The 13350-nt window shown below is 42.6% G+C and overlaps 1 protein-coding gene and 1 gene segment (V, D, J or C); both read left to right on the top strand.

Moving 5' to 3' along the window:
• The window catches only part of LOC128145042 (trypsin I-P1-like), a 56057-nt gene that overhangs the window by 4276 nt on the left and 38431 nt on the right, over window positions 1-13350 (top strand). The window lies entirely within an intron of this gene.
• LOC128145045 (T cell receptor beta variable 6-1-like) lies at window positions 10988-11750 on the top strand. The segment is given in 2 exon segments: window positions 10988-11047; window positions 11135-11750. Coding segments are annotated over 2 exon segments (488 nt in total).

Here is a 13350-nt window from a genome sequence, read left to right on the forward strand (position 1 = left end):
GAAGGAAGAGGGGCTCAAATAAACTGCAATTATCCCAGTGTTTTGTTGCTTCAATAAGAGTGTTTGGAAGCATTCCACACTTAGAGCGGTTCTGTGCTAGATTTAGGTGAATGTTGCTCATCTGAAGAATGAAAGATTTACGCAAAATTGCCTTGCTAAAAAGATCCCATAACATACAACTTGTTCTTGGAAGCCCAGCAGAAAAATAAGGACAGTACGTTACTGAAGTTGAAAGGCAGAGCAGTGAAGGCTAAACACTCTCAGGAAGCTGAAAGGAAATGGAGCTGAGGTTCTGTAAGAGAACATAAGGTGCCAACGGACTGGTTCTCTTTGGCTCCCAAACTGGGCAGCTTGCACCACCCTGTGTCAAAGTACAGGGTCTCTGAGCCTGCTCCAGGTTACAGTTATCTAAATAACTGCAGTTTCAGTTTAGCTCTTGGCTGAAAAATGAGTAGGAAAGGAGAACTACAAGTTTAGTTTGGGTTGGAGTAAAATAATTTCTTTTCTTTCTGAGAGAAAAAGAATGTAGGAAGTGTTAAAACAATTAATTTTCTTTAGGGTGAAATACTCCGTTTAACTTACTTATTTCAGGAGCTCTTCAAAGAAGGAAATGAACGGCTAGATACATAAATCTGCTGTCAGAGGAGGTGTTTCATGAACAGAACAAGTCTGTAGCCTGGCAGTTCCTGGGTCCCAGTCTGTAGCTGGGGTGCCAGTTTCTTCCCCAGGGAATGCTTAATTACTTGTAAGGCATCGAAACATCTCAACAGGAAACATGATTTTCTCCCTTCACTCATTCCATCTCCCATGCACAGACTGGCATGCTCAGGAACCTGGTAGTGACAACATATTTGTAGAAAACAGCTTAAAATCACTGTAGTGCAAAATGGGAACTGCTTCTAAGGCTGTGGTCCCACAGACATTTCAACCCCACAAGAATGCAAGTCTCTACTGAGATAGACAACCTTACTCTCTCCTTTTCTCTGCCCTGAGCTGTATGTCGTCATCACCTTCCCTGTGCTGGCAGGAAAGATTTGTGCAGTGACCTGGATCAAGGAACTGATCTGGCTGAAAACTAATTCAGCAAAAATTGTATGTAAAATTTTAGAGTATGTGCAGGAGACTTTACAGAGCTGTACAAATGCTACAGCTGGAAGATGGATGGGAAGGCAGAGGATGTGCAGGTTGGGGAGGGACAGGCAAGACTGCCCCTTTTAGCAGCAATCCAGTTGATGTATGTTTAAAGTGGACATAAGCTAGTCCCTAGAGTATGAGGCCTTTAATACAGAGTATCCCATAATAGGGATGGGTTTTCACTACCCATTGCTCTTGCAGTCAGTGACTGAAACTGTTCTCTACCCACCAAAAATAAAGCTGGAAAAGAAAGAAAATCCTCCATAAACTGTGCAGGAAACTAAAGCTAAACTTGAAAATGCCTCTAGAAATTGTTGAAATGCCATTGTTCAGTAAATCTGCTACACTGGGGGGTATGGGGGTGGGAAATCACCCAGGTTTAACCACAGCGTAACATGAAAAGAATAAAACTCCTATGTATTAGGCAGCACTCCTGGAAAAGGTGAGCAAGCACCTCGAAGGTAACAGTAGCAATGAACGACTGCTTCTGTTTGTCATGGTGGGGAATGATCTATTATAATCATCTCATCTCTCTTGCTTATCTTCCTGAATCACAGAATTATAGAATCATAGAATATCTGGAGTTGGAAGGGACCCATAAGGATCATCAAGTCCAACTCCCTTGCTCCTTGCAGGACTACCTAAAACTAAACCATATGACTAAGAGTGCTGCCCAGATACTCCTTGAACTCTGACAGGCTTGGTGCCATGACCACTTCCCTGGGGAGCCTGTTCCAGTGACTGACCACCCTCTCAGTGAAGAACCTTTTCCTAATGTCCAGTCTGAACTTCCCCTGAGGCAGCTTCATTCCATTTCAATCGAATGAAAAGACAATAAAAAATGTTTTTATAAATACATTAGCAACAAAAGGAGGGCTAAGGAAAACCTCCATCCTTTATTGGATGTGGGGGGAAACATAGTGACAAAGGATGAGGAAAAGGCTGAGGTACTTAATACCTTCTTTGCTTCAGTCTTTTAATAGTAAGACCAGTTGTGCTCTGGGTACCCAGCCCCCTGAGCTGGAAAACAGGGATGGGGAGCAGAATGAAGCTCCCATAATCCAAGGGGAAATGGTTAGCGACCTGCTACACCACTGGGACACACACAAGTCCATGGGCTGGATGGGATCCACCCAAGAGTACTGAGGGAGCTGGCAGAAGTGCTCACCAAGCCACTTTCCATCATTTATCAGCAGTCCTGGCCAGCCGGGGAGGTCCCAGCTGACTGGAGGTTAGCAAATGTGACACCCATCTACAAGATGGGCTGGAAGGAGGATCCAGGGAACTACAGGCCTGTCAGCCTGATCTTGGTGCCGGGGAAGGTTATGGAGCAGATCATCTTGAGTGCCATCACACGGCACGTACAGGACAACCAGGTAATCAGGCCCAGTCAGCATGGGTTTGTGAAAGGCAGGTCCTGCTTGACTCACCTGATCTTCTACGACAAGGTGACCAGCTTAGTGGACGAGGGGAAGACTGTGGATGTTGTCTACCTAGACTTTAGCAAAGCCTTTGACACCATTTCCCACAGTATTCTCCTGAAGAAACTGGCTGCTCATGGTTTGGACGGGTGTACTCTTTGCTGGATAAAAATCTGGCTGGATGGCCAAGCCCAGAGAGTTGTGGTGAAAGGATTTAAATCCAGTTGGCAGCCAGTCACAAGTGGTCTTCCCCAGGGCTCAGTATTGCAGCCAGTTTTATTTAATATCTTTATCAATGATCTGGACGAGGGGATCGAGTGCACCCTCAGTAAGTTTGCAGACAACACCAAGTTGGGCGGGAGTGTTGATCTGCTTGAGGGTAGGAAGGCTCTACAGAAGGATCTGGACAGGCTGGATCGATGGACTAAGGCCAATTGTATGAGGTTCAACAAGGCTGAGTGCCGGGTCCTGCACTTGGGTCACAACAACCCCATGCAGCGCCACAGGCTTGGGGAAGAGTGGCTGGAAAGCTGCCTGGTGGAAAAGGACCTGGGGGTGTTGGTCAACAGCTGGCTGAATATGAGCCAGCAGCGTGCCCAGGTGGCCAAGAAGGCCAATGGCATGTATCAGAAACAATGTGGGCAGAAGGACTAGGGCAGTGATCATCCCCCCGTACTCGGCGCTGGTGAGGCCGCACCTCGAATGCTGTGTTCCTTTTCAGGCCCTTCACTACAAGAAAGACATTGAGGTGCTGGAGCACATCCAAAGAAGAGCAATGAAGCTGGTGAAGGGTCTAGAGAACAAGTCTTATGAGGAGCAGCTGAGGGAACTGGGGTTGTTTAGCCTGGAGAAAAGGAGGCTCAGGGGAGACCTTATCGCTCTCTACAACTACCTGGAAGGAGGTTGTAGAGAGGTGGGTGTCCGTCTCTTCTCCCAAGTAACAAGTGATAGGACAAGAGGAAATGGCCTCAAGTTGCACCAGGGGAGGTTTAGATTGGATATTAGGAAAGATTTCTTCACCAAAAGGGTTGTCAAGCATTGGAACAGGCGGCCCAGGGAAGTGGTTGAGTCACCATCCCTGGAGTTATTTAAAAGATGTGTAGATGTGGCACTTAGGGATATGGCTTAGCAGTGGACTTGGCAGTGTTAGGTTTACAGTTGGACTCGATGATCTTAAAGGTCTTTTCCACCCTAAGTGATTCTATGATTTCCTTGTGTCCTATTGCTGGCCACCAGAGAGAGGAGATCAGCACCTCCCCGTCCACTGCACCCCTTGAGGAAGTTGTAGACTGCGATTAGGTCACCTCTCATCCTTCTTTTCTCTAAGCTGAACAAACCAAGTGACTTCTTGCTCTCAAGACCTTTCACCATCTTGGTTGCCCTCCTCTGGACACACTCTAATAGTTTGATGTCCTTCTTATATTGAGGTGCCCACAACTGCACACAATACTCAAAGTGGGACTGCACCAGTGCAGTGTAGAGTGGGACAATCACCTCCCTCAGCTGGCTAGCTACACTGTGCTTGATGCACCCCAGGACACGGTAGGCCCTTTTGGCTGCCAGGGCACACGGTTGACTCATATTCAACTTGCCATCAACTCAAACCCCCAGATCTCTTTCCACAGGTCTGCTCTCCAGCCTCTTATTCCCCAGTTTGTATGTATTAGAGTCCAGGATGTGAACAGAGAGGACTAAGATATGTGAAAATAATAGACAAAAGAATTGAAGAAGAACTTGGAGAAGGGAGCGTACTTTTGAACTGGATCTCAAGAGAATAGAGAGCCAGTGGAGGTGTTTGAGAATGAGTAATAAAATTTTCGTTGTGCTGAAGTCTGTATACAGGGGTTCAGACACTAAGCTAATACGTGGAGAGTCTAGCATTTCCCTAGTTCTTTCGAGAAAGCATGGACTTCTAGTTCATTGTGGGTGTAAAATCACATAAAGCATGCAATTTAGGAGTGCCTCTTTCAAAACCCACATGTTGGGGGCCAGAGGACTCCACTTTGTGTTTCTGTAATTGAACAGTGCTACTCAGTGGACAGAAGTGGTATTGTTAGCTAACAGAACAGCATGCTGCTTAACATCCAAGCATCCCACAGCACAACAAAACCTGCGAGTAGGGATATCAGTCTCCGCTGATCTCCAGCTGATGCTTCACATGAGTACCATTTACTAGAAGGAGAGGTATAAAAGCATTGTGTACAAAAATTTTAGAAATTCCATGGAAAAAACAAAGCTTGGAAAAGTACTAACCCTCTCTGTTTAAGGGTACTTATTAGCACTGCATAGTTCAGGGTAGGTTTATTTCCTTCAACCAACTGAACTCATTACTGAGAAATTATTTTGAAACTACCTACCATGTCTACCTAGCATTGCAGGGATACCCATGATTTCTAAGTGACTGTGATTAATCACTAACTACTACACTGCTGGGCTTCTCTGTGCTGCAGCAAGTGTCTTGAAACAATGGGTGCTCTCTGTTTAAATTCAGCATTATCCTCATGACACAATGTGGTGTTACACTCTGGAAAATTAAGTTAGTTTTTAAAGAAGTCTTTTTTTCTATGAGTCTATGATTTCCTCTATGATGCTTGCTGAAGCTGTACTCTTTCAACCAAGACAATCAGAGTCCTGAGTGCACCAATAAGCCTTAATTGCCCTGAACAACCTCACCTGCACCCTCCAACAATTCAGTCTCTGTCCATTGCCCCAGGAGCTGTATTTGAGCTCAAACCTAGCCACACATTCCCTGTCTAAGCTATGTTGTAGGTAGTACCTAGTCTTTGCCTTTGTTGTTTCTGGCATGTTGATTTGGTTCATGGATGGAACAGGGACTTGGCTTGTCACTTTGTATTTATTTGATGATCAGTTGATGGAACCTCTCATTGTTACCAGCCCGGCTTGGGTACTGTGGGACTGTGGCCTTATCGGTGAGGATGCTGCTTCTGCCTGTCTCGTGGTCTTACATTTCTTCTGTTGTGGGAAGAAATGGCCTTCTTCCCTTGCTCTTATTGCTCCCAGAAAAGCTCAACATTAATGTCCTTATCACTAGGTTTTTAAAGTTATTGTCCTATTTTTCTTAAAGCTCGTGTTGGTGGTAAATTCTGGTAGAATAATTACATTTTTGTCTGTAAGTGTGATTCCTTCCCTAGGACATCTCTGTGGGCTTTACACACTGGAAAATTGAGGTTGCAACTGGTGAAACAGAAATAACCTTAGAACATTCAAACACAACAGCCAGTTTTTCTTCACTGAATGAAGTTGCTGTAGAGAAATGTCATCCTGATTAATTTCATTTGGACTACCTAAGGTGACTTGAGACTAAGTCAGGGTGGTCTTGCATAGTGCCACCACAGCAACAAAACCTCCAACCTTTTAGCAGCTTTTTCTTGATTAATACATGGTTTCTGCCACATGATCTAAAGCTCCTTCAGCTAGTGTCAAGAACATTGTCTTTTTTGCAGACAGCAGAAAATGAGCAGCAGAGGGCAGCAGGATTCCACGCCCAGCGCCAGTTAAGTTAGGAGAGACACCTCCTTTTGGAAAAAAAAAATCATGAGGTGTGCAAAAGGAAAGCGATGCTGAGTTCTAAAGCAAAAACAGGGTGAAATGCAGCTCAGTCTGAGCGTTAGTGAGCGAAGCATTTTTATTCAAGTGAGCTGTAGTGCACAGCTCTGTATCAGGAACATTGGAGTTTCCTTGCAGTGACAGAGCGCATTCAGTTACCAGGAGGAGCTGCGAGCTGCTTGCCTGGGAGGTACTTTTTGTTGTGTTGCTGGGTGAGATGCACCATTGTCCTGCTTTGCATTTGTTGTTAGAAAAAGCGCTAGTGGTCTCTCATGGAACATATTTTAAAATTGCCTGTTCTCATGTTGACAGTCTCTTGCTGGCTCATCTAAAGGCTTTCTCTCCTGCTTAGTGACCACTGGATTGGTGCAAAAAGGTTCTTGGGAGCATTTTAAAGGCAGAGTGTCATTCAGGAAAGGCCAGCTCAAGGTCTTGCCAATGACGCAAGGCTATGTTGCTTTGCCAAAATACAGACATTGATTGGAAACCTTCTCAGATCCCATTAGCATTACTGAGAGAGTAACTCAGGCCTTGTACAAACAAGCGCAGGGAGATGTCATCCTAGAAATGCAGTAGGTTTTATGGGAAACGTCATGGAGCTACTTCTGCAAGGTCTATCAGTGAGAGTCACGCTTCTGAGAACTGTATGTAGTTAGATCTTACCTGCTTCTGTTCATTAGGTTCCAAAGTGCCCAGTTTATACTTGTGCCTGGTGTTACGCCGTCCCAGGTGCAGAATCCAGCATTTGTTCTTGTTAAATTTCATGCCACTGATGATTGCCCACTGCTCCAATCTATCTAATCTATCTGTGTGGGTTGCAGTGCGCATGGGGGTGTGTGAGCTAACTGGAGGACCAGGGAGTTCAGGGTAGACTGTGTGCCTAAGGCCAGTTACCGGGGTCCAGCGTGTGTGCATGTGTGCGCGCGCGCGCGCACGCGCACACGTGTGCAAAGGAATGCATGAGGGTTTGTACCTGTGAGTGAGGGTCTCTCTCTGTACCAGGACGTGGCGTGGGGCTGCAGGCCCCAGGGGCTCATATGTCCAGGTGCCAGTGCGTGAGGATACCAAGGATCCAGGGCCAGCTGCTGGATAGGCTGAGTGTCTAAGGCCAGTTAGACCTGGGGCTGTCCGCACTGTGGTTATATACATGTTACCTGCTAACAGACCTTCATCCTGATCAGCCAGAGAGGGATACAGGATGAAGGTCTGTTAGTGCCATCTGTGTTTGCATGAGCGTTTCTGTCTGTATTGATTTGTGTGGCTGGCTGCGTGTATACGTATATTTGTATTGTGTATGTGTTTGCATGCTATTGGGAATACACGCTCAGCCTTGCTAGTGGATGAACCTAGAGACAGGGAGCTGCAGCAGCCTCACCGCTATCGGGCTACCTGATATATCAAGTCTTAATAGGTACCTATATAGGCCTCTGTATTTAAATTTGCACTGTGATTCAAGCTACATTAATATATTTTCATGTCGTCACAAGTGCAGAAGATGGTTTGAGATGATGTTTCTTTTATGGTTGAAGTAATGGAAATTCTTTAATCTCAGGAGATGGTTAGATCAGAGGATGGAATTAATCAGATGGAGAATGGGGAAGGGAACTCAATTGAAATAAGATGCTCAGAAGGGAACAAAACAGTGATGTATCTGTTTTCACTTATGTTAAAGTCTAATAAATAAGAGGGGGAACTGGTATGTGCAGCCCTAACTGAACTTGGCATGTCAGACCAGAAATTTGAAGGAAAGACTAGAGTGAGCAGAATAATATAATTGAGAATACAAAATACACAGCCCAGATAAATTGTGCTGATGACAAAACAATACTATCTGCAATAAGAATTTAGAACTGGTTCAAATGAAAAAAAGCAGCCATCTCAATGAATCTGGATTGAAATTCTAGAACTGAGCAGGAAGTTGATAGTACCAGATCTACACTGTCAGTGGCCTAACAGTAAGAGCAACAGTCTTGTGCTGTGCTGAAATTTCCATGACCCTCAGGTACGTTGAGCAAGTAACACACAGGGATCTGAAGCAGAGGCACTATCAATGAGTTAGAGATCTCCTGAAAGGAAATCTATCGCTCAGCCCTGAATAATAGTAGTATTCAGAATTCTATCAATAAAGAGTGCTAAGAGATGCCTGCAAATGAACTAAATTATTTCTTAACATCTGTTGATGCTATGAAACAGACGAAATCCATGCTGAAACCCATACTGAAATCCTTTGTATAACTGGTCCTCACCAGAAGTGTTGTCTGAAATTGAATTGACCAGAGAATAGGTTATGGAACAAGCAAATGATACTAAATTGCCATCATCAGATCTTTTTCAAATAAAAATCCTATGACAACACAAGTCTGAAACAGCTGGCTTACAGACAGGAGTGCGTAATCTCTCATGTGAAATGTTCTTGATACATATGACTGGAAGGTGGCAAATCTGACATTAATTTTTTAATAAATTGGAGGAATCCAGAAAAAAAAGGGCATGTTTTCTACATTTCATCTTGGCTTTTTTCCCCAACAGGATGATGGTTAGGAGATTCAAACAAATAAACTTTTTTCACAAAAAAGCAGTATTTTTGCTAAACTTTTTTTTAATTGTAGGTGTAATTTTTTTTTTCTTAAAAGACATGTTTGTATTTACTGAAGCGGTTCTCAGCATGTTTTGTTCTTGTAAATATTAACCTTGCTAATAACAATTTTTTTCCACATTTTGCAATTTCAGAGTCACAAAAAACCCCCAAAATAACTGGCTAAAAGTATAATCACGGCATATTTGGGGAATGGTGCAGTTATGGGATGTGGCTATAAATGTGTTTATATGTATCCTAGGTACATAGAGCATACAGTATCTGAATGTGCTGGTCCAGCTTTGTATAATACCCTGTCAGAATGTAGCGGTGTTCAGTGGTCTGGTCCCACAGATAGAAGTGCTGCAATTTTTCAAAACAATTGCTTTATATGCCCTCAGCTGTAGCTTTCCTATGTTCCTGGATACCAACTTCATGAAGCCCATGTTGCAGACATTCGTTCCCACTGGGAAGAAAGTAAGCCTATCTCAGCATTGAGCTGATGATTACCCAGGTCATGTTGTGCTCAGAGACATAGCAAGATGTTTTGATACCTTTATTTTTACAACTCCATCAAGAAGTCCAGTCTCCCAACAAACTCGCTGCCAGGATTAGGTGATGAGGTCTCTCCCTCCAACTGCCCACACTTAGTAGTCCTAGAAGTAAAATACTCAGCTGCAAATTAGCAGACTAGGTTTTGTTCTTCCCCGTACTTGCTTTGGCCTTGACTTAAGCACTGGTGTGTAACAGGATGTTGTGGGTCGGATTTTCCTCTTGCAATTCTTTCACTTTCACTTAAATATTTATTAATCAGACATAGAATCTGTCCCATGTGAAAAGTCTAGGCTATAAATGTGTATTTTTTATACAGTAGAAAAACATTTGTCATTAATCACTTCATGATACCCTACAACATAGTACACTAGAGAGTTGGTTTGTCTGGCTTGAAACAACAACAACATGGGCTTTGAATCTAGATATTCTCCTTGAATGTTTTACCTATTATATTGCTGTAGGCCACCCCTCTGTCCCTAGTCCCACACAGACCCAGAAGAAAACTCTATGTTCTGTGTGAAAGGAAGTTTCTTTTTCTAGCCCATTTACCTGCATCTTAGGACAACTTTTACAGCCTATCTAGTTAGGTACCTCATCAACTACTTCACATGCTAGTTCCCTCCCTCAGCTGCGTTATGTTGGCTTTGTGAAATCCCATTCTCAATATTAGCTCTGAGATCTTTCTCCTACAGATAAAGAACTTGTGTATTTCTGAGTCAACACATTCAATTCAGTGTTTCACAGTCACCAGTTTAATGACAGACATACATACCTCTGGTGCGTTAGTTCCAGTTCCCCTTCCATGCAGTTCTGCCGATGCAAAAATAGAGAACTGTGGGAAATACAGCCCCTAGGGATCACTGTAAACACCCATTGGTTCCACCAGATGGTATCCTTTCACTTAAGTAAGAAAGAATAGTTTCAGTAGCACAGATCTGAGGTTGTTTGATTTTGGCATTGGTCTCTAGGGCCTCATTTCAAAGCTATAGATGGCAAATATGACTGCTGTGATGGTTCCCACTGTGCATCCAAAATACCATGGTAGAACAGTGATCAGTCTTCTTAACACAGGTTAAAAGATTGTGTCAGAGACAGTGGTATCACTCTGAATCCTGGAAGTTGAGTTTATAATTAGTACAGGTACTGCTGGGACAACTAAGGGAAAAGAAGTTATTAGATGTTTGCTTCAGGAACAACCCAAGTTTCCTTCACTTTTGGTGTGTGCTAAGGCTACAACAGGCTCCCATATAAAGCTCTTCCCAAAACAAGATCATGCATGCTGGTTCTGATAGGTGGAGAAGGAAGAAAAATTATTAAGGTCTGAGTATATGTATTGTATCTGCTCTTTTTCCAAAAAGAAAAATTCCAGCAGTCACCAATGCAAAAAACCTGCTTTGCTTGGTTACACTAAACATTTTCTGTTTTATTCTGGAAACAAAATACCAAAAGGTAAAATAAAATATACAAGGGTAAATAAGAAGACAAGCATCATATATTACAATATCCTGTCTGGTAGAATAAGAAAAACTTCCACCTGATTTAGTATGAAACTTTCTGTGTGTTTTCAACAGATACACTTCAAAGTGTTTGCTTGAAATTTCTTGCAGGAAGGAACTTGGTTTTCAGCATAGATTTAGCTGTTACAGAGATCTCTGCTATTGGTTTAAGAGAAACATGTAAAATGGACCTATGTAAGTCCCTTATAGGGACATGCTCACTGACTATTGAGGCAGAAATGAGGATGTGGACAGCTTGGTGTGTGGCCACGTACTTCTTTGGAGCAAGTAAGGAATCAGTAGAGCCATGATACCTGCTCTGCTGCACCGCTGGGATAATGTAGTTTACTTGTTTTACTGTGTTTTTGTTTTGCTTTGTCTTATAGGAGCTAAAATTTCTTGTGTTGAAAGAAAATGAGAAAGCTACTCTAACATGCAGTCAAAATGATTATCACGTTTCTATATACTGGTATCTGCAGCAGCCAGGGAAGGGGCTGCAACTGCTCTATTATTCCATTGGTGCAAATCAGGAACAAGAGGGTGACATTCACACTGGATACAAAGCTAACTGGTTAAACCTCACAGACTTTTATCTGTGAAGATGAATGATTCAGCTGTTTATTTCTGTGCCAGCAGTTTGGACACAACACTTCAAAGTCGCTTGCTTTCTTTACATAAACTTCTCTCCTTTCCAGCACCTTCCCTCAGAAGGGAGCCGCTCTCAGCACAGGAGAAGGGTATGCAGGCCAATAGCCTATTCACAAACCAGATGTTGCCAAGCAGTTGGAACGAGAGGGGCAGAATAGGTCTTTGAAGTGCAGGTTAATTGCTGAACTCCTCCTTCCCGATCAGCCATTTATTCTCTATCTCATCAGAACAATCAATAAAGGTTGTTAACCAAATGCAGACGTAAAATAAAGGAAATGGAAACTGCAATCTACACAGCCACAAATTATTGTCCCCTAAGCCATTTTCTTACCTAACACAGAACAGTTATGTGAAATATACATATGTCTAAGACTGAAATACTTTAGAGATAGTGACTTGTATGTGCACTCTCATTCCTCTCTGAATATTATCAAGCAGTGAAAGCCACAATGCTTTTCACTGTGCCTGGAAAGGTTACCCTAATCACAAGAAATCTGTAGAGCTAAGACTGTCAACAGTAATGAGAAGGGGCCTGAAGAAAAGATGAAATAAGAATAGAAGCTAAACAGAACTAATATGCCACAGATTGGATTAAAATGACAGAAGAGCAGCCATTACTGTGGTCTGCAAGTGCATAGACACAGTCCTGAAAAGTTACATGTGTATGGAGGATATAAAGAGGAAAGGGAGATAGTACAAAGTAGTATGCAACTTAAAATGAATTCACATTCAAGAAAAATAACATGTAGATTTCCATTTACTCAGAAATTGTTCTGACTATCCAGTTATGTGTGTCACATCTATCTCTTTATGCCTCATACTTATACCTCTCTCACAGCTTAATAAGCAGCAACACAGTCTATATTAATCTGGTTTATTCCTTCTCTCTATGGATGAGTTCTGAGGTTTTTTTTTCTCCCAGGCAACTTTGTGGTGTTCCTCATTCAAAGTCTTGTAGTTCTCTCGGACTTTGAGCTAAGCCCTAATATAAACACTACTCCAGAAAGCATTCATATTTTGAAGATGAAAATGTAGAAGGATGAACAAGCAGGATGTGAATGTAATTTTATTTACTATATAAACTCTTACTGATGTAATATTTCAGGTTTAGCATGAAGAGTCTTGTGTCTCAGATAAAAACACCCACCAGTGTCTTTCCAGCACCACCGTTCTCCCAGATAGTGTCATTAATGCAATGGGATTAGTCATAGCATGAGATACTCTTTGGTGTAAGCATTCAATGATGGTAATATAACAAATTGTCCTAAATTGTCCTAAAGCAAGAAAGCACTAAGCAAAGTCCTTGTGATGTGTAAAAGTCACCTGCATAATTTGCTAGTACTGAAATGAATAATAATAATGTGTTTCCAGTCAGAGGGGTTTGGAAAGTTTAAAGAAAGGAAGTAGAATGGGAACATTCCATAATTAGACACAGCATCCACATTCTGAGATTATTCTTATCCCAATCTGAATTATGTCAAATTATATTGTAAATGCTGTAGGGCAAGGGAGTATCTATATTACCACATGTGCAGGATAAGCATACTGATCTTCAAGGGAAAATTTCAATTTGTGATTATTGCACAGCATTTCCTCATTGGGAAAGGAGTTACTGGATTACAGGCACTTTCCCTGTGGAAAAGGTGAAAGAACCTTTATCTGAGTCCTTTAAATATCAGCTGACTGGCGAGGGAACAGCTTTGCAGAAAAGCAATTGAACATGAATAAGCAGCAAGCCCTTTCAGCAATGAAGGCTAATTACATTTTTTGGTTGCATTAGCAAGAATGCAGTTAGTATGTTGAAGCACTTTTGAGGCTGTATTTGGAATACTACCTGTATTGTCCATACACACCCCTACCCTGCCCCAGCGCCAGTACCACAGAGATAGCAACAAATTGTAGAGAGTCCAGCAAAGGGTCACTAAGATGATCAGGGGACTGGAGCAGAAACATA

The sequence above is a fragment of the Harpia harpyja genome, chromosome 8 (genome assembly GCF_026419915.1).
Source record: "Harpia harpyja isolate bHarHar1 chromosome 8, bHarHar1 primary haplotype, whole genome shotgun sequence".
Taxonomy (NCBI): Eukaryota; Metazoa; Chordata; class Aves; order Accipitriformes; family Accipitridae; genus Harpia; species Harpia harpyja.